Source organism: Drosophila gunungcola, unplaced genomic scaffold (genome assembly GCF_025200985.1).
Source record: "Drosophila gunungcola strain Sukarami unplaced genomic scaffold, Dgunungcola_SK_2 000001F, whole genome shotgun sequence".
NCBI lineage: Eukaryota > Metazoa > Arthropoda > Insecta > Diptera > Drosophilidae > Drosophila > Drosophila gunungcola.
The window spans coordinates 7571928-7598637 of record NW_026453197.1 but is presented as its reverse complement, the minus strand read 5'-3'; the positions used below and the strand labels follow the sequence as shown (position 1 = coordinate 7598637).

The 26710-nt window shown below is 37.0% G+C and overlaps 1 protein-coding gene and 1 long non-coding RNA gene across 10 annotated transcripts; one reads left to right on the top strand and one right to left on the bottom strand.

Moving 5' to 3' along the window:
• On the bottom strand, nt 1-26651 carry LOC128263277 (anoctamin-8). 9 transcript variants are annotated; one of them, XM_052998220.1, is made up of 19 exons: nt 26514-26651; nt 25532-25942; nt 12043-12295; nt 11138-11508; nt 10177-10469; nt 9956-10111; nt 8893-8958; nt 6742-6877; nt 6553-6683; nt 6204-6485; nt 5810-6139; nt 5001-5345; nt 4844-4935; nt 4435-4572; nt 3788-4037; nt 3032-3130; nt 2030-2573; nt 1283-1428; nt 1-1220 (listed from the first exon to the last, which is right to left on the bottom strand). In XM_052998220.1, the coding sequence occupies exons 2-19, from the start codon at nt 25788-25790 to the stop codon at nt 1002-1004; spliced, it is 4110 nt and encodes a 1369-aa protein (XP_052854180.1). In that variant the 5' UTR covers nt 25791-25942; nt 26514-26651; the 3' UTR covers nt 1-1001. The 9 variants fall into 9 exon arrangements, with proteins under 9 accessions (XP_052854180.1, XP_052854181.1, XP_052854182.1 ...); XM_052998221.1 differs by lacking the exon at nt 8893-8958 and having other exon boundaries at nt 25532-26651; XM_052998222.1 differs by lacking the exon at nt 3032-3130 and having other exon boundaries at nt 25532-26650.
• On the top strand, nt 14623-17582 carry LOC128263282 (uncharacterized). Its single transcript, XR_008268427.1, has 3 exons — nt 14623-14759; nt 14812-15438; nt 17500-17582. It is a non-coding gene; the product is annotated as an uncharacterized LOC128263282 (long non-coding RNA).
• Nucleotides 26652-26710: the final 59 nt, after the last annotated feature.

Genomic DNA, 26710 nt, shown 5'->3' with positions numbered 1-26710 from the left:
TCAACACAAGAGCACATATAATCATTACATTAGTATAGTTTGTATACCTTATTTAAATTACACTTAATTCGTACAATATATTTACAAATATCCTTTGTGTTTGAGTGCATCTATGCTAAAGTGTAGATCTTCTGACTAGACTGTCGATAAAGTGTGTTTTTATATTCGTTTTGTTTTGATCAAGCAAGTACAATACTTAGTAAACCGAGGAAAATATTTGCAGCAAGTAATGAATATTTTTCTCCGTTGATAGCAAGCTGCAATTAGTAATAGTTTTATATCCGATCTGTTGTACCATAGCTAAAAGCGAGTGCGAAGGCGTTATCCTTGTATATGGAAGGAACAATGGACGATATTATCTCACAGTTATGCGTGTCGTTGTGTTGTCTGATTTTGATTTTCGTGTGAGAGTGTTTGATTGTGTCTGTTAATTAATATTCGTAATTAATAACTATTCGTTCACTGGCAACATAAATGCAAATGTAACTTTTTCAACATTTTTCAAGTAACAAATTGTTTTTTTTTTTTGTTTTACGGTTAAACGCTAAGCAACAATGTCTACTTAAAACACATTAACAGCTAAAACGCTAAACAAAAATTCGTTTCACAACTGCTTCTCTAAAAATTATTGTTTTTTTTCGCTGACTACGATTTCTATGGATGCATTATTGCGCTATATCCAGAATTCTGTTTTTGCCAAAAACATTACCCGGCTAAAATACATTTTCAATTAAACACCATCCATACAAAACTTGATAAATTTGTTTATGAAATGATTTCCGCAAAAACATGTTCGTATTAGTTAATTGAGTAACTTAATTTCGCTATACGGTAGTTAATTAGTTGCTTCCAACTCTGGACAAGACACACATTCAGCAAATTTGCTCATATATCATCAGTAACTTCGATAAAATCTCGGCTAGATGGTGGCGGGTGCATAGAAAACTATTTACAAAGTGTGCGATCGGGTGTTTAATCAACCTTATTATTATTCAAGAACCCTAATTATCCGTGTGGGGATGTGCATGTGAAGGTGGATGGTAATGCTGCTGATAAGTCGATGGTCCGGCTTGACTGGACGATGTCGTTGCTGTCGTTCCCGATGTGGATGCTGCAGCCTTCATCGCGGGAATGATGTCCTCAATTTGTATTAGTTGTTCGATGGGTATAAGAGACAATTCACCGCCCACTGGCTGGGGCATCGGCAGCTTGGCCAGAGCCTAAAAGTACAGAGTTTAATCTTAGCATTTTCATTTCGACTTGTCATCTATTCAACCTTTACCTTCGCATGCTCAACGGCTATGGTGGCGGCCTTTTCCGCCTCACGTTGTCTGCGCTCCTTGAGTTTTAGGGAGAATATGGCCACAGACCTCGCACTCTTCACCAGCTTCTGCTTTAGACGGGATTTCTTGGCGGCCAGTTCAGCGGCTAAAAGAACAAATTAAAAAGGGAAACATTCTAAAGTTTAGAAAATGTAGAATCTAAACGTTATATGAACCTATGTTATTAAAAATTCAGCAACAAGATTTTTTTGTAAGGCAGAGAATTTTTTTTTTAAATATATTTATACAAAAATGGTAGCAGAATTTAGATAGCCAAAATTTGTATATCCTTGCAGCTATAACAATAATTTTTCTATAAATCAATCGATTTTAATGCATTCATTTTTAAAATTTTGTTAATATTTTTTGGTCACATTAGTTCTTTTATAGATTTTTTGGTTTATATGAAATTGAAAATATGTTTTTGAAATCCTTAATATTTGTTATATCTGAAATTAATATGGGCTCATATTAAAAACCACAAAATTTCTTCGATTAAACTACTGTATAAAAAACTTTAAAGTTGTATAGGTTTTACTGATCTGTAAATTAATCTATTAATTGAAGTTTATTTGCTTGCAAAACTTAAGGTCATGATTGGATATAGTTGAAATGACTTGAAATAAATAAATGAATATTTCTGGACAGCGAAGTTTCTTTATAAAATATTTTTTTTTTGGAGTTATGAAACTTTAAATTGAACCTACCTTTAGCCTCATCATCGGTAGTTGCTGTAGACGTGGATGCTGCAGCTCCCTGAGCATCCTTATCCTTTTCTTTCTCCTTTTCTTTCTCTTTTTCTTTCTCCCTCTCCTTTTCCCTTTGTCGTTCCTTCTCCCTTTCCTTCTCCCTTTCCTTTTCCCGCTCCTTTTCTTCCTTGGCCAACTGCTTTTCCTCCTTGGCCCGCTCCTTTTCCTCCTTGGCCAACTGCTTTTCCTCTTTGGCCTGCTGCTTCAGCTGCTGTTTGTGGGACGAATTGGACGAGGAGTTCGATAGTGCGCCAACACTGGGTCTTGACTGGGAATTACTGATCCCGACTGCACCTCCAGTTGGCCCAGCGCCACTGGGACTAAAGACGCTGCCGCCACCGCCGGAGGATGAGGATGAGGAGGCGACTATATGCTGCTGAGGCTGGGAAGCTGGTGGGGTGGCCAAAATGTGACCAGGTGGTGCCGCCGACCTCATGGCCACATTGCTCCATGAAGGAGCTGGCTTCAGAACATCTGCTGTGTCTGCCGTGTTGCCAAGTTCCTTGAGAATTAGCAAAATAAATCAAGATATTTAGCTGTTTGCTTTGGAATACATTTAAATTTTCAAATCTATCGACATCGAAAGCTTATGGGAGGGTAAGACTAGGATTTGTGTTGAATGCTATTAATCCATGCCATTTGTTAGTGAGTGGATTTTGTGAGTGTGATATAGAGAAGCCAGCGTGGTTTTGTGTGTATGAAAGCGCATCTGCCATGCCAAAGACAAATTTGGTATTTCATTTTCCTCCCTTCCCGCAACTTCAGTTCCAATAAAAGCAATTTTTAACAAGGGTTTAAGGGTATGATTACAACTATTGATACATTTCTACTGATCCTGCAATATCCAAGTAAACACCAACAACACACATTGAGTAACAAACACATTATTCGTATGTATATGCATCCCGTTTGGATAGATATATGTTTATATTATAGTAAGAGTATGTATCTCTCCACTACCTTTGAAATACAATCTATGCTTCTATGCAGATTAGCATTGTCGTTGACTTTTAAACGTGACATCCATTCTGGTGCATGAAGTTTTATGTGTAGCTTGTCCTTTAAACGGCAAAATTCGAGCGGGGTTTTAGGTTAGGTGAGTAGTATTTAATGTTTTTTTTTTTTTGTTTTCTTAAATGTGGCATCAACTCTATCAGTGGGGGAGATTGGGGCAGTGCTATAAGTTTTCTCTGTTATTTTTAAAAGTTATTTTTGAGATTTACCTACTGTTTTTACACTCATTAAAAATCTCTAAAAAAAAAGTTGAACCTTAAGATGAAAAAATGTAGCTTGAAAATAAAAAATCCTGATATAATTTATAGTCTCAAACATTTTTACAAATTATTTTTTTATTTGAGAAAATCATTAAATAGTCATTATAATCGATCTATCTTAGATCGATCAACTACAAAAGATAGAAGCTCAAATTCTTGAACTCAAAGTTATCTAAATCCGTATTTCTAAATCTTTAATGTGATTCAATAAAATTTAATTGCTGGGGAAGTCAAGTAGAGCGGTGAGAAACTACAGGTTTGAAGTAAGGCAACCAGTATCGTGGCTTTTTGATAGTTGGTGCAAGAGTCTACAGACACACAAAGTACATTGAGCAGCTACAATCAATGACACAGTACGTCATTTGACTAGGGAAATTCTTTTGAAAGGGAGATATGTATTCCGGCTTATAAAATATACATAGAGTCTTCCCCCAGATCTTACGCTCATATTCAGATGCATGGCACTCTCCGCGGATATTTTACGCGTCTTGTACGGTGGTATCTCGGGAATCGTCTGCTGCGGATCCCGCTGTGCTGATAATTGTCGCATAGTCGTACGCTGGGGACTGCTACTGGCGCTTTCCGCTGAATCGGTCGATTTCTTTCGGAACGGTGGTATTTCTTGTATATGCATGGATTGCATGCGAGCTGCATATAAGGCCGAGTTCAGAGCTAGTGTGCTGGCAGAAGCCCTGAAGTGCCAAAAAGCAACAGAGAGAGAGAGAGAGAGAGAATAAAGTACAAAATTTAAAGAAAAGTGTAAGAAAAAGTAGTATAAACAGATAGTAATTGTTTTATCATTTATAAAGTAGTTAGCTAGGACAGAGCAGGTTGGCCAATTTGAAGAAGTTTTGATTGCACAAATTTTAGAGGCTCGGAAAGGGTAGAAACGCAGCAGAAAGTAAAGCAGACATAATACCGATTTTAGTTGCTTCCAATACCACCTTTTAAACTATTAAATAAGATAGTTTAGATATGAGCAAACCAAAACCAGTATTAGATCTCTAAAATTACAGCATCGAAAGCATCTAAAACATGTTTCGAAACGCACATTGATCTATCTAACCAAACTATCCATCCATAATTTACCCGCTTTGTAGCTTCTGATGTTGTGACATTCTCGGATTGCCACCGGCCAAAGTTGTTAAATTTCGCACTGAGTTTCCCAGATATGGCGGAATTTCCGGTATAATTATTTTCGATTTTCTAACACAACTCTGATAAGCTCTTTAAAAAAAACAAATGCATTTAGCTTAATTTAAAGGGAGCCAAAACGATTTAAGGGAAATTTAATAATAAAAATACGTATGTACAAAAGTAAATAGAACGAATTTGTAAGTGAAAAATATGTTTATCATGACCTCGTGAACTTTTCAGTGCATGTTCATTAAGTTCATGGAACGATTAGGGATTTCTCCGGCACCTTGGCGTGTAGAAAATACGTAAGTTGTCCGGACCCACACTCCATTGCTATTATTTTAATGCATGAGGAACTCACCCGCCATTACCGTCCTGATGCAGACTGGACAGGGAGGCACCACCATGCGGTGGCGTTGACTCATGCAGCGGTCTAATCAGAATGGTGCTGGTCTGAAAAGTCAAGCAAAATGTAACTCCATTTTGAGTCAAGACCTTTAATTAGTTAATTTACTGACCTGCGAGGGCGGCGAGTCGGGTGATGAATCACGATTCTCATAAATATTAACATCCGCCTCGATGTTACGCCCATAGCCAGCGAACTCCTGTCCGTAGAGCAGCATATCCTCGGCCACCTGGCTCTCCATGGACTGATCTCGGGTGATATGTGCCCCGCCGGTACCCTCCTGTTCCGGCTGCGTGGACGTGGTGGACTGTGGAGTTGGTGGTGTGGGTCGTGGCGAGGTCCCCTTGCACTGCATTTCCCGGCGGCAATGCTCGGCTCGTGCGATTTCCGCCGCCAACCATGAGGGCAACTCCGGCAGCAGCCAAGTTAAAGCCTGCCGAAGACCCAACATTATGTGCTGCGTAGCCAAAGATATCAAAAAAAAATATTCATTATAATATACTGGGAAATATATGTATAAATACTTTTAATATTATTCCTATTCAAAACTTTTAAAATTTAAATCTTAATTAAGTTAAATTAAATCTCAGATTAAAGGCCATTATAATGAAATTAAAATATTGTATTGTATTGTAAAATTTGTATCGTACAAAGGTAACATTGATGAAAAATAATTGGTTTATCTAAAGCAGCATGTGCGGAATTTCTACAACTCTATAAATGGACCAAAGTCATCACATTATTGCATTACATTTTTGCTTACGAGCAATAAATTGTCAACAAAAAACGAAAAATTACGAATAAGAAACAGGAAAAGGGTTACCTCTGATTCGGACTAATTTTATAGATAAAGTGCCAAAATGACCTAACTACGACTTAAAAGTCAATTTTGGTTGTCTTTCAGTTTTTAAATAAACTAACCTCAAGGGTGACAATCAGAATGATGGTCTGAGCAGTGGTCAATCCTGGCCACAGCCTCGACACTTGTCCAGAAAGGCCAATCAGGGCACAATTAACAATGACTGCGGCGAGTGATAGAATGCTCAAGGCGTTTTGCCAGGTGCCGATGTTGGCCACACGCTGTCCAAATGGCCGCTGATGTACATGGGCCAGCTTAAAGGCATCTGAGCGAATCTCCATCAGGTTATTGATCAGAGCACAAACTCCGGCCAATGGAAAGGCGGCCGAAAAGAGCACCACATAGCCCATTTGAACGAGCATCTCCAAATGGTCCGAGAAAGTGCCATCGTACTGTGGGGAATGGGAAAACGAGAGATGTCAAGAAGAAATTCAATACTTGAAATATGTCAATCACCTTGTACAACGAGCTCTCAATTTCGGCCTGACCAATATTCCTCTTACTGGACGCCTCCGGCTGATGGGTCCTGGTGGGCGTGGCAGTACTCTCGGCTTTTAGTTCCGCTTCGGCAGTGGCCAGTTCCTCGGCTAGACTGCGAGTCACATTTTGGGTAGGACTTAAAGCACCCCACATGTTGAAGCTCAATTTGGCCAATTTCCATTGTTCAACAAAGTAGGGAATGGCCGATTCGCGAAGATTTCCAATAATTTGGCGCGAGATGAGCAAACCAGCCAGTTGCTAGGAATACATAAAAAACAAATATTAAAAAATTGTTTCAATATAGTGTACGAATCAGGAAACCCACCTCTTTGAGCTTCTCCTCATCCCTCAAATAGAAAGCAATATAGAAGAGCGATAGAAAAGAGTTGACGAACTGGAAAAGAGCCACCTTGGCTATTAAATGATTCTCATATTTCGACTGCAGGCGATAGTTTTCTGTGAGGGAAATTAAGAATTTAAGAAATTATGGCACATAAAATTTTTCCAAACTTACCCCGATCATTAAGCCAAACGGCCAACTTAAAGTAGGCCTCGTCCATTAATGTAATGGCTCCTGCCAGCAGGACTTTTGGTATGACACTGAGACAGCATAAAACACTTTCCTCGGGCAACTTCGAATCCCACCAGTCCTGTGGAAATTGAATACAAAAATATAGTTTTATAAAATTTATAGTTAATAGTAGTTTATTAGCTGACACACGCAACCTGTGTTAAACATCAAAATTAATCATTATTGCCCACTCTTTGTCGAGTAACCATCAATTTCCGCCACCATGGCCATGTTTTTCCTTAATTAACCTGTCATTATTATTCATTCTTCCACTGACCCCTTGCACACACTTCCCTTTTGCCAGCTAATGAAACGCATATTGAGTGTTTACTCAATTTGATTATATTACAAGTCATTTCCGAGGATTAACAACACTTTTTGGAGACAAGTTGTGTGTATGGCCCAATGCCGTGCACGTTTTTCAAAATATAACGAGTCATTTAAATGTTAAATGCGTACTATTGTTAAATGGCAGAACAAAAAAGCCTGCTTCTTTTGTCTCAATTCAGACAATATTTTTGTATCAAACCTAATTAACAGCACTTTGCGCCGTTTAATTAATTTTATAGTTGGACGAATTTAATTTTTAACTTTTTCAACTGAAGCTGTTAATTGATTAGCGTAATATGTTTAATAGATTTTAATTCTATACTACTGACAATTTTTTCGAAATGATACTCCGTAATTTGTATGGTTTGACATGAGTTTACCAGTCTCTCAGCACATTTAATAAATTAAATTTTATTTTTGTTTTGGTCCATGTCCTCCAGTTAACCAAGTCCTAAAACCAAAATAGTCTGCCTTTGACAAATACCACCATAACCGCACTGAGGCACACACACAGTATGCCCCATGTCACCTGGTACGCTTCATTACGACAACATTTAGCTGCTCAATTGGGCACTAAAGTGAACCGAGCCAAAAATGCCATTGTGCCTTGGCTTTCGGATGCGCAGTAAGCCACATGGAACTACCTGCAAACAGCGAATGGTAGCCAACGGCCAAACAACGATTACTAAATGGATTAGCGAGTTGTGGGGCTCTGTTCACTGCGATGCCAGCTTTTTAACTTTTCTAATGACCTGAGCAGATGCAAAGGTTAACTACAACTCCATAAAAATGTATTGCAAACATTATGTATGCAAAATCAAACCAAATACGGTTTTGGTACTCTCCTTTAAAGCTATAAAAAATTAGAGACTAATCTAATAATCTGGAGAGTATAGAATTGAACCATAAACTAGTTTTCAAAACGGACATAAAAACCCATAAAAGGCTCTATTTATCTTTCAGTAAGTTTCTCAATTATCTCTTAAAAACATATTCTTAGCAGAAAGAAATTAAAACTTACATATTTTCCAAAGGATTTAAAATCAAAGTTTAAGAAAGTAACACAAATTTTTCTATTATTCTTTTTGTTTGTCCTTCGTTCTTTGCTTTAGTCCTAGACTTTCAATTATGCGTAAAATTTTGTTATGTCAAGCAAAGTTCTCTAGTACTTTATCAACGTCGTCGTTGTTGGGATGACCAACTCTCACACTTTTTGCTGTACTCGTTCTCCCTTCTGTTTCTATCTTTAGTTTCCCAAAGGCAGTTTATTTTTCGCCAGCTGAGCATTTTAATTAACGTAAGCTTGGGTTGGTAAGAAAAAAAAAAATATTGCGTATGCAAACCGATGGCCCAAAGCCATTGCAAAAAAAAGGAATTCGAAAAAAGTGCATATGTGTGAAAAACTTTTAATGAAAAAAAACTTGGTTAACAATACCGACAAGAGCAAAAACCATTAACAATTCCTTTGTGTGGAATCAAAACTGTTTTGATTAAATACATATCATAGACTACAAGTCCTGTTTTGCAATATCCTTTGAAGAAACAAGAATTTGGTCCCTTTATAAAGTTATTCAGTTCAAAATACAAGCGGAAATATTACCTTTACAATCAAGTAAAATGAGCCAATAAATGCGGTTAACTAGCTTACAAATACCCCATACTTCAATGATTGCAAATGACGACTACAACACAAATTCGTGGGTTACTCAATCATACAATACTCATACTGAATAATTTAAATGCAAGTTAAAAATTAATAAGAACCTTGTGCAAATTATACATGCATTGAGCAATTCCTTTATCTGGTATGTTATGGTGATCCAGCCAATCCTGTGAAGTATACAAAATAGAAAAAACAAAATAAAAACCAAAGAAAAACGAAAAAGGAAAATGTAAAAATAATTCAATGATGTGTGATGAGTGAAAAACATAGTTTACTTTGTCCTTATCTCTTTAACCTTAGAATAAAGCAAAACAAACAGAAAAACAATTGCTTAAAGTAGGTCATTGCATTAGCGGAAGTGAAAGCAGCAACAATGTCAACCGGAAACCGGACAGTTATCAATGTGTGTGTGTGCAAAGACAGTTCAAATATGCGCGAGTGCGTGTGTACTTTGGTTAATTCTCGTAAAGCGTTAAAAAAGTAAGAAAAACCCAACAAATTGATTAGCAGACGACACACGAACCCATTCACACGAATACCCACACACGCGCGCAAACAAATTGGTATATTTGCTTAACGTGAAAACAATATCAATTATACGCACTGTGGAACAGTTTCGACCGGAGCACGAATGCCGTGATCGGGAAGTGCCTCGCATACCCTTGCAAATAATAATAAAGCTTTATGGATTTGCGAAGCACTTGAAGTGTACTTCGATTGCCCATAAAATCATGAATATATGATAATGATTTTCTTTACACTAAGAAAAATAAGCTTAGGATTATAATATTTTTAATTTAAGAGCAAAAGTATACATATGTACAATTTTGTCACATTACAATCTATCATTTCTATACAAAATATATTTTTTTAGGGGCTACTTTCATATCAAGTGTACATATATTACGAATCTGAAAAGCTTTTACTTTGGTATTTATTTTTTGATTTATTTTCGTTAAACGTTAAAAAAAGCATCTTATTAAAAAAAAACATTTAGGCATCTGAAAAATATATACATTTTCTAAAATGTATTAAAATAATATTAAAAAAATTTTTGTTTTCCTCCATAGTGCTTCATATTTGCAAGGGCATATTCGGGATTACGATATTTTACACACACACCTCAGGACGTGGATAAATATTGATAGAGTTTACCGCACTCACCTGAAAGCGCAGCATGAGGAACATCACAGCAAAGACCACACACAGGCAACATCCGATTATGGGAAAGCTGACCAGATAGCGAAACGCCCGACGCTGCCAGGCAGGTGCCTCCTTGGGCTCCAAACGACCCGTCACATTGTTCTCCTCCAGAGGGCCCTTGAGCAATGATCCGAGATAGACGATTAATCAAACAAATTGTCAATAACTTCTGTTGCCCTCACCTTGTACAAGGGCCTCGGTGGTTCCAGCAATTCTGGCGGCGTTGACAAAGTGCCCCAGCGAAAGGCCAACTCCACGGAATACCGCTTCCAGGCCTCCAGATACAGTGAAGCCCAGGCCACATTGAACAGGGAGAAGAGCACGTGGCCCATGTCCTGAGCCGTCTGACCCTTGCCCCACAGCACACAGTAGAGTATGGTGCCAAACACAGCCGGTACGCCTAGAGCGCAGGTGTAATGGCCCAGCCACGCGAAGTACAACGCAACCTTAACGCCAAAATAGGCAGCAATGTCATCTGAAAAAATTAATATGGTTAGGCCTCAGGATATAAAAGCTTAATGAGTTTTACTAAATGGTACCTTTTGTATGGCTAGTTTCAAAGAAACTTGTGTTTGCTTTGGCAAGGTGGTTTAAAGCCAGCTTTTTGTATTTATTAATTAAAACTAGTTGTTAAATTGTATATCAAGATATAGGTTACAGAAGCTAGCACTTAATAATATACACAATTAACAAGAGTCGATGAAATCAGAAATTTCTTATTGTCTTAAGATTAAACGTTAGTGATTCTGAAAGGTTTTTATCTACAGAACACTAATCTTAAATCAAAAATTTTTCAAAATCTCAAATTTTTGACTTTTAAGAATGTTTTAATAAGAAACAAATTATATTTATAATTTAAACTGTTTCACAAAATTTTATTAAGTAAAAGTCCCGTATAACAAAAAAAAACAATTTAAATGAGCCTCCTACTAAGAAATACCCAAATGGTTAAATACCCATGGTTAAATACAAATACAAAGCACGGAATTATATTGACGAATACTGAGGAGGGCAAAATAAATTTCTAAGTCACTTGCATTCAGAAGTACCCAAATTTTAGGAAAAAATACAAATCGTTTCTCAAAGGTACATGACAAAAATACAAATGTTATGATATTTTTTCCATGAAATAACCTTACTTACCCAGCGGTTGTGGGGCGAATATCTGCTTGACCCAGTGCGTCTGGAGCTGGGTCAGCGAACTTGGCTCGTGCAGCGGGAAGACCTGGGTGATCAGGCCGGTGTCCTGCCAGGCGGCCACGATGCTCTGACCCTCTGCGACTGCAGCCCGTCCGTGTAGGGCATCGATGTCACTGCAACCGGCACGCAGACCCTGAAGGACCTGAAGGACGAGCCACTGGCGCTCCTGGGAGGTGAATAGAGCCGTGCTACCAACATCACCGCGCAACTGCTGGAAGCAATGACTTTCGCGGGTGGTAAACTCCCTGAGAGCACCGCCCAAATCCGGACGCAGACGTTTGGGCAGGCGGGCTTCTTCGGCAGCTCTAAAAAGGCTAGAAAGTATGTGGTTTATTTCGTTAGATTAATAAGAACTCCTCCAAAACTGTGTATATTTATATATATTTATTTATATAAAATGACAGTTTTGATCTTCTGGTTATCATCAATTCCACTTGCCAGTTAATTGATCACAATATCTACAAATATATATAATCTAGATATACAAAAAATCAGCTGAACTTTTATGAAAATAAACAGATAAATTATATCTGAAGGAATACTAACTATAGCAGTAGAGAGAAGTAAGAATTCCAAGTTCTGCATAAAATCTATGGGACGCAGAGTTACCAATATAAAAGTTTTCCACTAAAATATCTTTGTGGCATATTATTTTTATTATTAATGTGCTACATAAAAATAATAAGCAACATTTTTAAATGCAAGCCATTTTTTTTGCACAATTTTATTGAAACAAATACCAAGGTTTAATATAAAAAGAAAGGAAAAGAAACTAATATAAATGAAACTTTTAAATAAACTTTTTAATTTAAGTTAGCCCCAGTCAGAAGTCGGAGAATCCCACTTACACATTAACCGGAGCACTGACATAGAAAGCATTTCGCCGCGTGCTCTCGTGCGCCTTGACCTGGACCAGGAGCCCAAGACCAGCTGGCGGCTGGGAACGGATGCGGGCCAGGAGCCAACGGAGCGCCTCGTCCGGTGCATCCTCGGGAAATTCAATAACCACGTCACATTGGGTGGGAATTTTATTGAGCCAGAGGCGACGCGGCGTCATCAAATGACCGGCGTAGGGCACTTTGCGGCGTAATTGGCGGGAAGCTAGAAAATATAAAGCAGAGATTAATATTTCGATATAATTAAGCTTACTTCTAGAAGGGATCTTGAAGTGAATTTGACTGAGACTAAATCGCTCTTCCTTTTAAAGAGTCTAAAAGGATTGTGGGTATTTTCCAAAACTATTATATATTGTGAAAGCTAAAAAAAAAAGCTTTAGCTTAACTAAATTAATAAAATTAATGGATTTTAGTTATTTTAACTAAATTAATGTAATTTATTTAAAAGTTTTGAAAATCATTAAGTCAAGTAGATACAGACCAGAGGGCCCCACAACAAGAAAGCAAACCACAAATAAGCTAACCTGGCATGGTTAAAACATCAACAACAAACATAAGCCAGAACTTTTAATTAGGAAAAGGTTGCTACATCGACCAATGCAAAGGAAAACTGGGTTAGGGGAAATGCAGCCAAGAAACTAGAGGTTCCCGCTCTCGCAGGAATTACGAAATGTCAAGTGAATGACCACTTAAACACAATGGGAAAAATCAGAAACCAAAAAAAGTTATAATAAAAGGCAAAGTTAATTTAAAAATTTAAAATAGCAATTATATAGTTTTACAAGCAGGTGTTCAAAAACAATGTTTTTGTTGCAAGGCGATGATTGTTGCAAAAGTTTTTTGTTTAAAAGCAACTTGGTTAAAGGTTCGCTGGGTCGTAATTAATTATTAACTTCCTTGCAACTCGCACAAAAGTAATTTTTCAATGAGAAGAGAAAATTGCAGCGAGCAAAAATGAATAGTCAGAGCTGCGCTAAAATTGATAGCGGGCAAGGACTTCCTACCACCACTAATGTCCTTGTGACTATCAACAGCTTTCACTTTAAATTTCGCTAATGACAAATGCCACTTGCAATGACTTCAACTGTTGGGGGTTGGTTCGTTGCCAATGTTTTCCTTTGATAAGAATAATAATAATTGTTGGTGGCTTTTAAGTTCACGACTGTTTTCGCCTTCACAGCGATAAGGATGTGAACAAGGACTGTTCAAGGTCAGGACATAACGATCTTTGTGTTTCAATTTCAAAATAAATTGCTTTCTCTTGGCTGAGCTCCTAAAAATATTTAATAATACGCTTTTATATTTTTTCACTTGATTTATTTTTATTTCTATTGGCCTTTGAAATGCGAAGCCGGTTCAAATTGAATTGCAAATTACATTTTCACAAATCCTTGGATTACCATAAATACTAATTGAGTTCTAAGACCCTTCACCTAATAGCCAAGTGAATTGGTCAAAATTCCTTAATTCCCAAAAGGCTTTCGTCAACTAAAATAGACCGCGTTTTGTAATGACTCAATTAGCTTGCCTTTGCACAAGAGAAATTCCTCATCATTAATTACACATCGTAATATCTTACTAAGCCTCTCTCTACCCACTCATTAGCATAATTAGATATTTATTTAAACAGCTTATTTTGCGATACGCCTCGACTTGGTTACAAAAGCGAGTTTTAAAGCAAACAAATTGTAAATACAATTGCAATGTCTTTATGCCGACATATTTATAAAACTAATTACAAACAAGCTGATGTGTGCAATGCACATTTCGGCAGCTGAATAAATCACGTAATGTGGAATTTCGTAATTAATTCCATAAATAAAACAAGTACAACGGAAAATCGAAGCCCTCACCCACATCGAATGCGATGCTGTTACATGGCAAATGAACTGTGAATTTGTCTGTGGTAAATTCCATCACAAATCTCTTGCCGGAAATCGGAATTCTAACCACCCCGCAGAATTTTAAGGTCGTACGCAATCAATGTAACCGGTGTACGATTGCCATTTTGTTATGCTAAACACACACAGCAATGTGTTTAGCTATGGAACCCTCACGCGTTGCTCATAAAATTGTGACAAAAGAATGGATCACAACCAGAACGACCTCTGCGGACGAAGAACGCGTTGTGCATAGTGCGCCTCTCCTGAGGGATTAAGAAATCAAATTCAAGGCATTGTGGGGGAAAAAACGTAGCTAGGGGCTCAAAACACTTTATTGTCGGTCTAGGGTGGTCATATGCTAATAGGGGTTAGGACCCATAAAAAGCTGAGCGTCCTTGAAGGCGACAAAAATTTATTGGTTACCTTAATGTTGGCAAACCTGTTTGCTTTACGTGATGAGGCTTAATAAAGAGAGTTATTGGCTGTAGGAAACCCAAATAAAATATTCAGCATATAAGCTTAATCAAATAATATAACGAAAAATACCATAAGTGTTTTCCCTTTTTGTAAATTAAATATAAGAAAAGTCTTGTAATTTAGTAACATTTAACAAAGATTTTCTTTTCATCATAAATTCAAGCACAAAATTCATTCATAGACTTTCCAGATGTATGCCGTAAGTAAATATAAACAAATGATCTCAATTCATTTTCACAAACAAAAATAGGGAGGGACAAGTGCAATCAAGCAACACAACCTAATCCAATCCAATCTAAACCAATTTTGGTGAGTAATACATGACATCAAGAACAGACCAGCAAAAATCTCTTCCATCCAGCATGAAAGACACAATTCATTATATAGTCGGCACATGCTTAAGTTGACACCGACAAGGACGAAAAGGACTCCGTGGAAGAGCAGGCCAAACCAAACCAAACGAAATCAAACCAAACCAGACAAGAAAGTGCCAGCTAATGCTTTCGGCTGTTAAATCACCAGTAGTGGGCCCCCAGAGGGGTGTACTGTGCGTTGAATAATTAATGAAATCGGCTTTTGGAGGCGGAACCACGCCTTCTCTTAAGGGGGGAGGTCAAAAGTGAACCCAGGACCGAGCCACAGCAACGCATAATTTGTTGCATAAGCGGGATGAATTTAATCAGCAGATTCGTGTCTGATGGCTGCAACAGAATCCAAATTCCCAACGAGAGCATTCAGTTAAAACAGTTTACGTTTTAATTAACCTTGACGGTGACGAAAGCAAGAGCGAGATGAGTTAGAAAAGCTCGTTAGCTAACCCTTAACATTTCCTGCAAAATGCTCGACTTAATTGACTGAAGCTTGAATTGCGTCTAATTGAAATTAGATGATGTAATCTTGATGATGACCTCCTGCTCCACCACTCCATCAATTCAGCTGCATCATCACTTGAGAAGGACATCCTGCCTGTACCGCCATCATCTAATCAGTGAGTCTAGTCAGGTAGCCATTTGTGGGAGTAAACACTTTACCAGTTGACACTATGATGCCCAGGTAGCCAGCCACGTGTGAGGTGTTAGAGAAAGACAAGTTAGTTCGGCTTAGATGGTATAAAGCGGTTGTCTTCTACATACAAAATGACAAAATGCAGGTGTCTTCTTAGTGTTTACTATCTTTAATCTGCTAAAGTGCTTTTAAGTTTATTCCTTGTTCAAGTTTAAACACTATTAAGTTATTCATAACTCATGGATCCATTATCACAGAGAAAACACAAGGCGATTTGTTGCCTCATCGGTATGTTTCTCTGCATTTACCCACTCTAATTGTTCTGATAATGAGACTACAGGCAGATGCTTAATGACCCCGTACTCAGTCTCTTTGTGCAGCTTAATAGTATACTGCACACGCCTCAAATTGCTCTTAATGACTTTCGCTTAATTGGAGTTCATATGCCTGACATACGCGTACACACTTTCGAAAGTCCTTTGATATAAAATATTTAATAGGCGACGTCAAAATTAAATCTTTTTTCCCAGTTGTGAAAGTTTTACGCACGGAAGTAAAATGTTTTTTCCGGTTCGAGATTTAAAAGGTGCACTTTCCTGTCGCCATTTTTCCTCCTTCGCAATAGCGTATATGTGGGGTTTCCTTTTTACTGATGCACTGAATCTTTGCTGTGATTAATGTACCCAAGTTCTTAATCGAACCCAATTCGTTCCCCGCAACCTCCTTTTATCCAGGCAATTTATCTGTAACTTTTGCTGCCAAAGTGGTTGACAGAACGGTGAACATTCAAGAAGCGAAGCTTGGTCAGCATAAATTAATTGCAATAGCAATAAAGGCAAAGCAGCAGTGGAAATTTCTCATCGGCATGCATATGTGTGAGCAGCTAAAGGACATTATAGAGCCAAGTCTTTAACTGAGTTTTTATCAAACTAATCCAATTTTATAACCAAAGTGTGTCAAAGCTCTACTATGATTTCAAAAATTTTAACATTATAAAAATGCAAAAAAAATGCTTTTAAAACTCATCAAGCATCATACAGAGCATTGCTTCTTTTTGGCCAACAGTCAACCCAACGCTAATAATAAATGCAAAAGTATTTTTCACAGACAAGCTTTCCCTGTCTCTCAAATGCTATAACTGACAACCAAAACCACTCAAACTGTCAAAATGACCCCCAGACTAGGGGGAAAAAGGCGAAAGGGTATGAATGTTAGGGACTCTTGAGCAAAACGGGCACTTGAGCGAGCTCTGACTATATTGATTGGATCTGCATATATAATTGAAAGCGACCAATTGAAAATCAAAATGTTGAAAAAAACCCAAACAACCTTTATCAAGGGACAAGAAAAGCAACCTTTAATCCTTGTCGAGGGTCCTCCCATCAACAGAGTAAATATTTTTATATAAATCTTATCAAATAGATAGAAGATAAGTGTTAAGCTCTGATATCAGTTGAATGTAACTAAAATGTCCTAAGGATGCCAGATAAAAAGTCTTGTGTTCTGCTCACTTAGCTAACGAAAAAGTTAATGAGGGCTAACGGCGACAACTTGAAAAGTTTACAACTCACTTTTCCCATCAGCCCAAGTCTCAAGTGACAACTGCAAAGGTCTTGCTTGAAAAGGATTAAATTATTCAATGTCTACGTGTCCCAACGGTTTCCCATTGAAAATTAAATGAAGTTAAAAATTGTAAAACGGTTTGCCTAGGAGTTTTTCTACAACTACTATATGTTTAAAAAACTTTTACAAAACTTTTAGTTCAAATTGTGGTGGGAGATGAACATAAATTGTCAAACAGATCACTTAATCTCTCCATTATGTATTACACTAATCCCTAGTTTAAATCTAGGTTAATATGTATAAATATAGGACCTTACTCTTATTATGCACATTTACATCTTTAGTCTTTGTTTATTATTATCAATTTTCTGCGAAGGCAAGAACTTTTGTCGAAAAGTAAATGCCTGCGGACATAATAATTAATTATGTGCGCAAATTAAATAATAAATCTTGCTTATGTTTATAATGAAAATCCACTTAGGTCAGGGCAAGGCCAGACAAGGACTTAAAAGCAAGGTGCGAGATAACAACAGGCAAGCAGGCAGTAAGCCAGACGAACAGGAAAAGCCAAGGATGGAGGCAGGAAAACTCTCCATCTCCACCTTTCTCCTTATTAGTGTCGAACATTGTTTAGTTGGCAACGCTGCCATGTTGAAACACGGAAACACTCCTCCGCATTAGAACGGACAAGCTGTCAGGACAATACTGTATGCCAAATTTTAATGGGTTTTTCTAAGAAATGATATAACAAAAACTGAGTGCGACTTTAATAATTTTAATTGCTTTAAAATGCATTGTGGCCGAGGTAAACATTTTAAATTTGTCATTTAATCAAAAGACCAAATTCCATTTTATAGGCATTCTAGGAAATTGTTCCTCCCCACAGCGTATACGTTATGTGCCTTAAGAACGTCAGTTCTTGTCATGTCTAAACATTTTGTCTTGTGGTGGTTCTAAATTTACATCTATCCAACGTGACTGCCGCAAGATGTTTGGTTACCAAGAATATGACAGAAATGGTTTGTTTTAATGGTAAATGGCCTTGAAATTTAGCAATGCAAAGAATTACACGCTATTATTCTTAAGTTAAAAATGTTTTTAAAATGTAATTGCAAAAAATACAACTAAGAAATATATTCTGAATGTGAAGTTTTCAATTGTCTGAACTCACAAATGACCTTTGAGTCTTAAATAAACAAAATGTATAAATTTTGTCGCAGAAGCCCTCGAACCAATCTCTTCAATGCCTATGAATGTCATTTAAATTCCTATAAAAACGTATCAATATCAATTCTTACTTTAAAGTGACTAATAACCCACAAATCTGTGATTTTTGATTAATTGGTTTGAAACTTAACAGGCATAAATTTTCGTGTCTGGCGTGTTGTTCAAGCCTCTTTTATGTGAAAAAAAGAACAAAAAATGGCAGTGAAATGGGTAAACATGATTGATTACCCCTTTTAACGACCAAAAAATTATGGACTAGGGACAAAAGCTGGCTGGCTAGTTTCATCACTGCACAGAGCCCTGATACGAAACTGTCACACACCGGAAAGCACATTTTGCCTCATTAGAGCCACACACGTATAACAAACCAGCAACGCCCTCTTTTGTATGCAAACCATTTAAGCCAACAAGAGAGGCTTATCGGAATAAACGGACAGGATAACTACGGGAAAATCTATGTCCTCAACCGAAGCACTTAAGGTAAACCATTGAAACTGTATGATATGATCATATATTTACTTTCTATATATATATCCACTTAATTGATTTACTGCTACTTGGGCAACGAGAACACGCAACGACGCACCACTTAAGTAGCATCTGATGGCCAGAGGATAAGCCAGAAATATGAGCTTGAATGTTCCTTGACTAACAAATCACCGTATTAAAAATATAAAAAAAAAATAAACAAACAACAAACTTAAATGAATGTAAAGGTTTATTAAAGTCTATACGTAATAATATAATTGTAAGAGTATTTTTATATCAACAAATGTTAGTTGTATTAAATGTTTTCTACTAAAAGATAAGCTTATTTTAAGCTTGTATTTTATGAAAATGCTTTTAAAAGCTTTAAATCATAAAATAAAAAAAAAAAAACTGTATTAAAACAAAAAAGGCGATATAAATAAATCAAAAAAAGTACATTTTATTGAACTGCATTCTAAGCAAAAATACTTGAAATATTAATTAAATTAAATATTTTTATATTAGAAAAAATAACAAATAAGTAACTAGCCTTATTCTTGAAAGAAGTCTCATATTTCCTTTTTGAGGAAGCCCCATAACTGTCTTCTGCTATACGTCATTTTATTAAATAAACATTATGACTCGCTTGACTCTGACAACAATTTTCCGCTTCTTCGCCTGCCACGCTGCGGCAGTAAACGGAAATTGATTTTTTTTGCTGATGCAAATTAAATAACTAAATTGCGCACATCAACAAGGCACGATATCCAGTCACTCGCTTAAAAATAAACAGTTTAAAAAAACATATTTTATTGCAATAAATGTGTAATGATAATCCCATCGAGCTGTTCTTGATGGAAAAAGCTAAAAGGAAATATAAGTATTTAAACAAATTTATTGGAAAGCAAAGTTTATTGATATACAACGCAACTGGTTGCCAAAATATTTCAAGAAAACATTTTAAAATCACAAGCGGTAGCAATAAAGGTCATGTTAAGTTAAATAATACTTATGCCAATTTCAAAGCTAAACAGTCTTTAAAATATGCTTAATTAAGCGTGCGAGGCAATTTTATAAAAATTAAAGCATACTTATTTGGGTGGAGACATACGATTCATATTTAAAAGGATTTTTTGACTGATGCAAGTGTATTGAACTGTAAGCCGAATCCATAAAAAAAATATTAAACCACGTTCTAGGTCAAAATACCAATTCCATTTTAGCTTATGCCAATATTGAAGGCTTCTCACAGTTTAGAACTGCATCTAATAAAGTCCTTCTGTAGACAGTAAACACATTCAACTTCAACTTGGCCTCATTGATTTTTTCAATTTCTATTTTTGTCGTTTTCGGCAGAATTTCAAAGTGCACTTGCGGCACGACTTTGTAAATATGTATAGATACACTGCGCGTAATTTTAAATGGAACTGCCTTGTGACTGAAAGTCACAAATTAAAGAATTTTATAAATAGGTTATAAGAAGTAACATAAGTGTTAACAATAATTGTTACTAACTTGGCCAATTGAAAGCCTAATCACACATCAAAAAATGACAAAGGTTTATATTGATTTTATATGCTTGAATTGATATTAAACGCTATAATAATAGGTGCAATTGTTCTGGTATAAATATCATTATGGGACTTGAAGATTCATCCTTTTAATTTTGATTTAAATTTAAAACGCAGTGCAGTGTATACCTCGATAGCTGTGTATACATGTAGGTTGGACTACAGCCAAGACCCATAGCGAAAACCAAGCACATGCAATATAAATACAGACAACGAGTACATTGGGATAGTCTTTGTATTCATTTTCATTTTTCGGGGCAATTTTTTTTGGCTGAGTAGCAAACGAAAAGCAATGCCGTGGGCGATTCAAGTCAACATGGCTTGGGCGAAAGCACGTCGGTCGAAGAGGTGATGGTAAAGTCTGTCAGGATGGAGCTGGTGCAGGAGCGACTTCCTTTCCCTTGGAATTGGGTTTTGTGCACTGTCTATTGTTTCCTACAAAGCGGGTTACGCTTTCGCCCAGACCATCCGGACATGAGGATCATCAAGAGAACAATGCTATGCGCAACGGGAATGCAGGCTAGATTGTCAGATTGCTGAGGCCTTTGGTCGATACCCCTTCCTTACTTTACCCACTTAGATATTTTTACATTGCCTGAAATCGAATTCGGACAGTGTCTGGGCATGAAAACTAGTTTAAGAGTCGAGGAATGTTGCATACAGTTAACACGAATAGATTTACAAAGATTACAAATACCAATAGGCAATGAACCCATTTCTTTCGCTTTAAGGAAGAGAGTTTAAAAAAGCAATGTTAGAATGAATAATTGGAATGCAAAATACAAACTGTTGTATAAACTTTCCTTAAAAAAGAAACACTGGATTCTATAAACCATAATACAATACTATTTTCAAAAACCTTTCCCTAAACTTTAAATTGCTGAGAAGTATTTCCTTAACTACTTTAATTTTTTCCGGATGAAATTGATATTAATTGGATGAATTCCAGTATGTCGGAGGTTAACGTTTGAAAGCGTTGACGAAAACCAATCAGATAGCAGCCAATCGAAGCTATAAGCCAAAGTGGCACAAACTACGCAAATGAAAATGTTACCCGTATCGCAAAAAAAAAAACCAAACCAAGCTGTCGATGTGGGATTTCCACGGAAATTAAGCTGCTCTCAATGCCAAAAGCAGAGAAGGAGCGATGATGTTTGCCCACGATGACTTTAACAATTTAAAACACCATCGCACACACAAATCCGAATTGTGGCTGGATTGCCGGTGAATGCAACCTCAGCTCCTTTGCCTGCCTTTCCTGTGCATATCCCACATCAGCTGTCAGTCAGCCAGCGTTTTAGGCAGGATTTTCCCAAGCATATTGTAGCTATGCAACGGATGGAAAATATAAGCAGAGACATCCGGTTGCCTGTAACTTGCCCTGGCAGAGTAAAATACAGGCAGCCGGCAGGCAAGGAGAATCAGGTTGGCATAGTAAATATATGTAACTCAGTGGCTACAACTGCACACAACTTGCCACGCATTTACATATCAAGATTTGCTGCTGAATTGTGGCTTTGCTCAGGGAACTGGGCTTTAGGAAGTGCTACACAATGAAAGATAAGGTTGATAAGCAGATTGTCAGGTCTGTCGCAAGGTTATTCCGATTGTTCAGTTTATACTTTTATTATACGAATTAGTTTGGTTGAAAAAAAAATAACACATTTGCCAGTAAAATTTTAGTTTTGTCGCCAATTTCGTCATTATATTTTATCCAAGCATTTTATTTAGATTTAAACAAAAATAGGGAACAGTAATGTCCTAAATACTCAAACTTTCTTTACTCTTTCAAATTTGTCCCTTACCTTAAGAACATCCATTAATTTTTCAGAGGAAACGGAAGAAAAGGAAATTCTGCAATGCGCACTTGTGCGTCATAAAGTATGCAACACAAACAATGAAAACGTCATTTAATTTTTGATTGTAGAAATCAGTTTCCCTGTTTTTGTAAAAGTTCAGCGACAAAGTAAATGGCGAAATAATAGTTTAGCATGGGTACAGTTCTTATGGGATGTCTGATATTGTCGGGTGACGACCTCTTTTTTAAATATTCCACAAAATTCAAGTGCAGCTAAAAAGGATCACAAAAAATGCCTCTATTCACCCTTTGAATTTCTTTTGAAAAGACCTAAAAGAAAACTGCAAATCTGACACAAATAAAGCTTTTATATCAAAGTTCTTATGTGTGTGCTCGTTGCTGGTTTATAAGCTTCCTTAGAGAAAAACATTAATATTAAAAACAAAGTTGAAGGGAAAATCTCAGAAAAAAGTCGGTGGGCTTTTGTTTGGTTAAGGCTTCAGGATATATGTAAAAGATCATAGAGTGCTGTTTATGCATGCTCAACCTCTTTTTCTATAGGAAAAAAAAAAAAAGTCAGCTTGTAAGAATTTTTTAGACGCTAGAAGAGTTTTTCGGATCAAAAAAATCGACAAAAAATTTTACAAACATATTTGAAATGCCGTAAATAAATCGTCAGTTAATGGCAAAACTATTTTTTGGCGAAATGAATTTCTTTAAACTAGACGTAAAAAAAGGTATTTTAACGAATAATCAAGAAGCAAAGAATTTCCATATTCCAGCACTTTGTTTATTTAATTAGAGGCTGCAATAAATAATAAAAATCATACAATAATTTGAAAACGATGTCGGGTTCAACAAATATATTTTCCACTTGAGCCCCCTCACAACAATACCATAAAAGGGGTTAACTGTCAGAACCATGGCGCATCTATACAATGTCACCTACAATCCGCCCACATTTCAGGGGAGCTTGTCAATGCCGATGGCAGCAAGAACAACAAAAAAATTCAAAGGCAATGCCCAGAAGCCAACGCAAATAAAAATGACAACAAAACACAGTCCTCAACAAAGGCAAACAAAAATGGGGAAGACAAACACAGACAGTTAGACAATGGGCTCAAAAGCCAACGATTGATATGAGTGGAGTATGATTCAATTCCATTAGCAGACGTTATGCACAGCGAACTCGACCGAAAATCGATGAGCGCCGCTTCCATCATCGTTGTTCGGCAAATTTTCTTCTGATTCCTAACGCACGCAATGCAGTTCTAGTGAAAATGGGTTGACTGCTAATTGAACATTGGGGACGAGGTGGTGGTCGGTCGTTGTGGGAGTAGCGTGAGTAAGTTGGCCACGTCACTCGGTCGTCCCAGATTGCCAGCAGTAAAGTTTAAAAGTCATGTCTGACATTTTGGCAACACGTAAATCCGTGCACTTCCTGAACACTGCACCCTCGACCCAAGTGGGTGGCTGATGAGCAGCCAATCGAGGTCATGAACTGATGTGAGTAGGGATAGTCTCCATAAGCTTACGCGAAAAACGCCACAACATGCTGCTAAATTTGTTTTGCAATTTTCACAGCTAACGAAGTGGGAGACCATGAAATTCCTTTTGAAATTCAAACGGAAGTTGTACTGGTAAGGGCAGCAAATTGCTTAAAATATTTTAAAGATTTTTGATTACAAAGGATCAACGAAAAAGCAACTATCATTTCACCCTATAGTTATCTTTGCCTTCTGGATTGATTCAATTTTTCTATTTTGTATTTTACCTAACAAATATACTATTAAATTCTATTACTTTTTTAAAAATTTCCCTAAAAAATATACATTTAATTCTATTATTTTTTAAAATGTACCTAATACTTAGAATACTTATATTTGCCAACTGGAAGGCTTCAAAGTTTTTTTTTAATTTTACATTAAATATGTACTTTCAAACAAACTCCAACAAAAGGTGTTTGTTGCTCGTCACTTGCAGTCAAATAAATACCAAAAAAAAGTACATATATCGTGGTTTTCCCACACAATAAAACCGAATTGAGACATAAAACCCTCTATCATAAAGGCTTTCCATAAGAAACAAGTCAGAAAAACCAAACCTTTGTATATCAACCAATAATTATTGTAGCACCATAAAGTTCCATTCTGTTTGTAATAACAAATGTCTTTTTATCCCATATAAGACACCACATAGTAATACACATGTATTACTCGCACGCACGCCAACCTTGACCCATAAAAGCTAATAAATTTAATTAACCACCCTTAAGGAAGTCGCCTCAAGTAAACATAAGCCAAGCAAAGCGGCAGGACTCTTCATGTGTCGGCCAAGCCAGGCAAACACTTATACTCAGCTCCTAATGTAGTGCTACATCCAAGGAAATGGCAATCAATATAGGATAGGGTTATAGGGACATGCTAAACTAGCCGGCAAGGCGCCCAATCAATTAAAGGGTAATCCAATGGGGAATACCCCGCAGCTCAGACGGCTGAATATGAAAATCTTGATGCGCATTTTCTTTGTCACGTGGCGCATAAATAATTCAAATAGCGCCTTTCTTCAGACGGCGACACTTTTCAATAGCTTCGCTGCACAAAGGACTCAAGTGGGACAATGACAATGAGTCTTCTGTTCCCTCCAGGGTGAAATGCATGACAGAATTTCTTTTATTTGTCTATTGCTGACAGGAAGTATGCCAATCTGGAAGTAATTTCAGCGTAATTGGATAGACGCAGCCCATTTAAAAACTTATTTAACAGTCACGAGGCACAACGACAGTCGCGTCGAAATTTTGAATTTTAAATCGATGTGCACTTGAATAATCTAAATGGAGAGCAACGATAATAAAGAAAAACTTTTTCAATCTATTTCTTATTTATTTAACAACCTAGTTAGTTTAATAAATTTTTTTAATGTTTTAAAAAGTTGTTTGATAGACAAAATTGATTAGAAGTCAAGCAAATAATTTCAGTTGAACCCAAATATTTTTAAAAATCCAAGTCAAACAAAAACCTATTCCCTATTGATCCAATGGAAAAATATTACTATTATTTCATAAATTCTGTATTATTTGGCATTTGTTGATAAGTACCTCTTCTTTGCTGAAAACTCTTCAGTTTTTGTTATTAAAAATCCTTTAATAGGAGTCTTAACATATATGCCACCATGCCAGGTATAACAAAACTTGGAATGCAGTAAAAGTTTCGTCATTCCTCAGTCTTTTTACTTTACGATTCTCAAACTGCAATTTCCTTTCTTTTTACATATGACAAATGCACAGGTTGAAAGTTTTTTCTCACATGCCCGTACCGTACCGTGGGTAACTGAACCCAAATAGTAGACAAATATTCATCTGCGAATCCTATTTCAAATAGATAAGACTGCTAAGGGACCGAAGGTGGGACTGGTTGGTGTTTTTGTGGTTCAGGGTCTTTGGCACTCACCATTCTCGATGGTCTCCTTGGCACAGGATATTATTTTTCCTTTGCGACGTCGCAAATTTGATTCAAAATTGTTGTCATCGGCGAAATCGTCCTCGCCGCCATCCCTTGGTCCGCCGCCAGCGTCGCCGGCTGTTGTAGTCGCCGTTGTTGTCGATGTGGACTCTGGTACATCCTCCGACGACTGACGTTCCGAGTGGGAAACTCCATCGCCTTCTCCTCCGTCTCTGCCGTGCATTAAACTTTTAAAACTTTGGCTCATGCTGCGCCAAAATTCCTCTTAGATTTATTTTATATTTTATTTGTTTTTGCTGTTTGATGTTTTAATTGATTTCGGTTGGACGCTTTCAATGTTTGTTCGTTTACACATTTACATACGTTCACACATTTTGAGCATGTTTATTAATAATCCGTCTATAAAATTCAGATGAATTTATTAGATGACCCAAAAAAGTAGGCAATGTTTTGATACGAAATCGAAGGAAAAGGCTCAAATTAGTTGCGTGATTAAGAGAAAAACGCGTGGTGAAAAGCGTAGCATGCCATCGGTAAAATGAAAAGCCAAGACTTTTGCCGGCTAAAAGACGTTATTGTTGTCTCAGCTGCTGCCGTAAATGTTGGCTAGTAAAAGTGGGTTGGTCGCAGTTGGTGCATGACCGACTAGGAAAGGGTGGGTTCAGACATTACGCACAACCCCAAGACCGCCGATCCTAAATGCGTTTCGGAAAGAAAAACTACAAACGAGCTTTCCCGTACAAGTAGCACGAACAGAAGTTAACCATTTAACGGCTGTGAAAAACATAAAAAAGAAATTCAAACGGCTTTCTTATTTCATAATCGCTTCTTGCAATTAGGTTAAACAATCGTCGAGCCACCAAGAACGTTGTTTTTGTCAACACACTAGCCCCGTTTGGAATAATAAATTATGCGTTTGACACGAAACGCGGCGCTTGGCCCTTTAAAAACTTTCCACTATTTCTTGTACCGATTATTTTTATTTAATAACAGTATTTGAATATTTATTTTTTCCTTCTACTTGGAAATGTGTCATGCGGAACGCGTCGAAAAGAAAGTGTTTTGCGCGCTGGGAAATGCCGTCAGAGACTGAAATGTCTTTCACTTGGCTGCGGTAGTGAAAAATCCAACACAAAGAGCACCACCAGCGTGGTGAGTTTCTCAGTT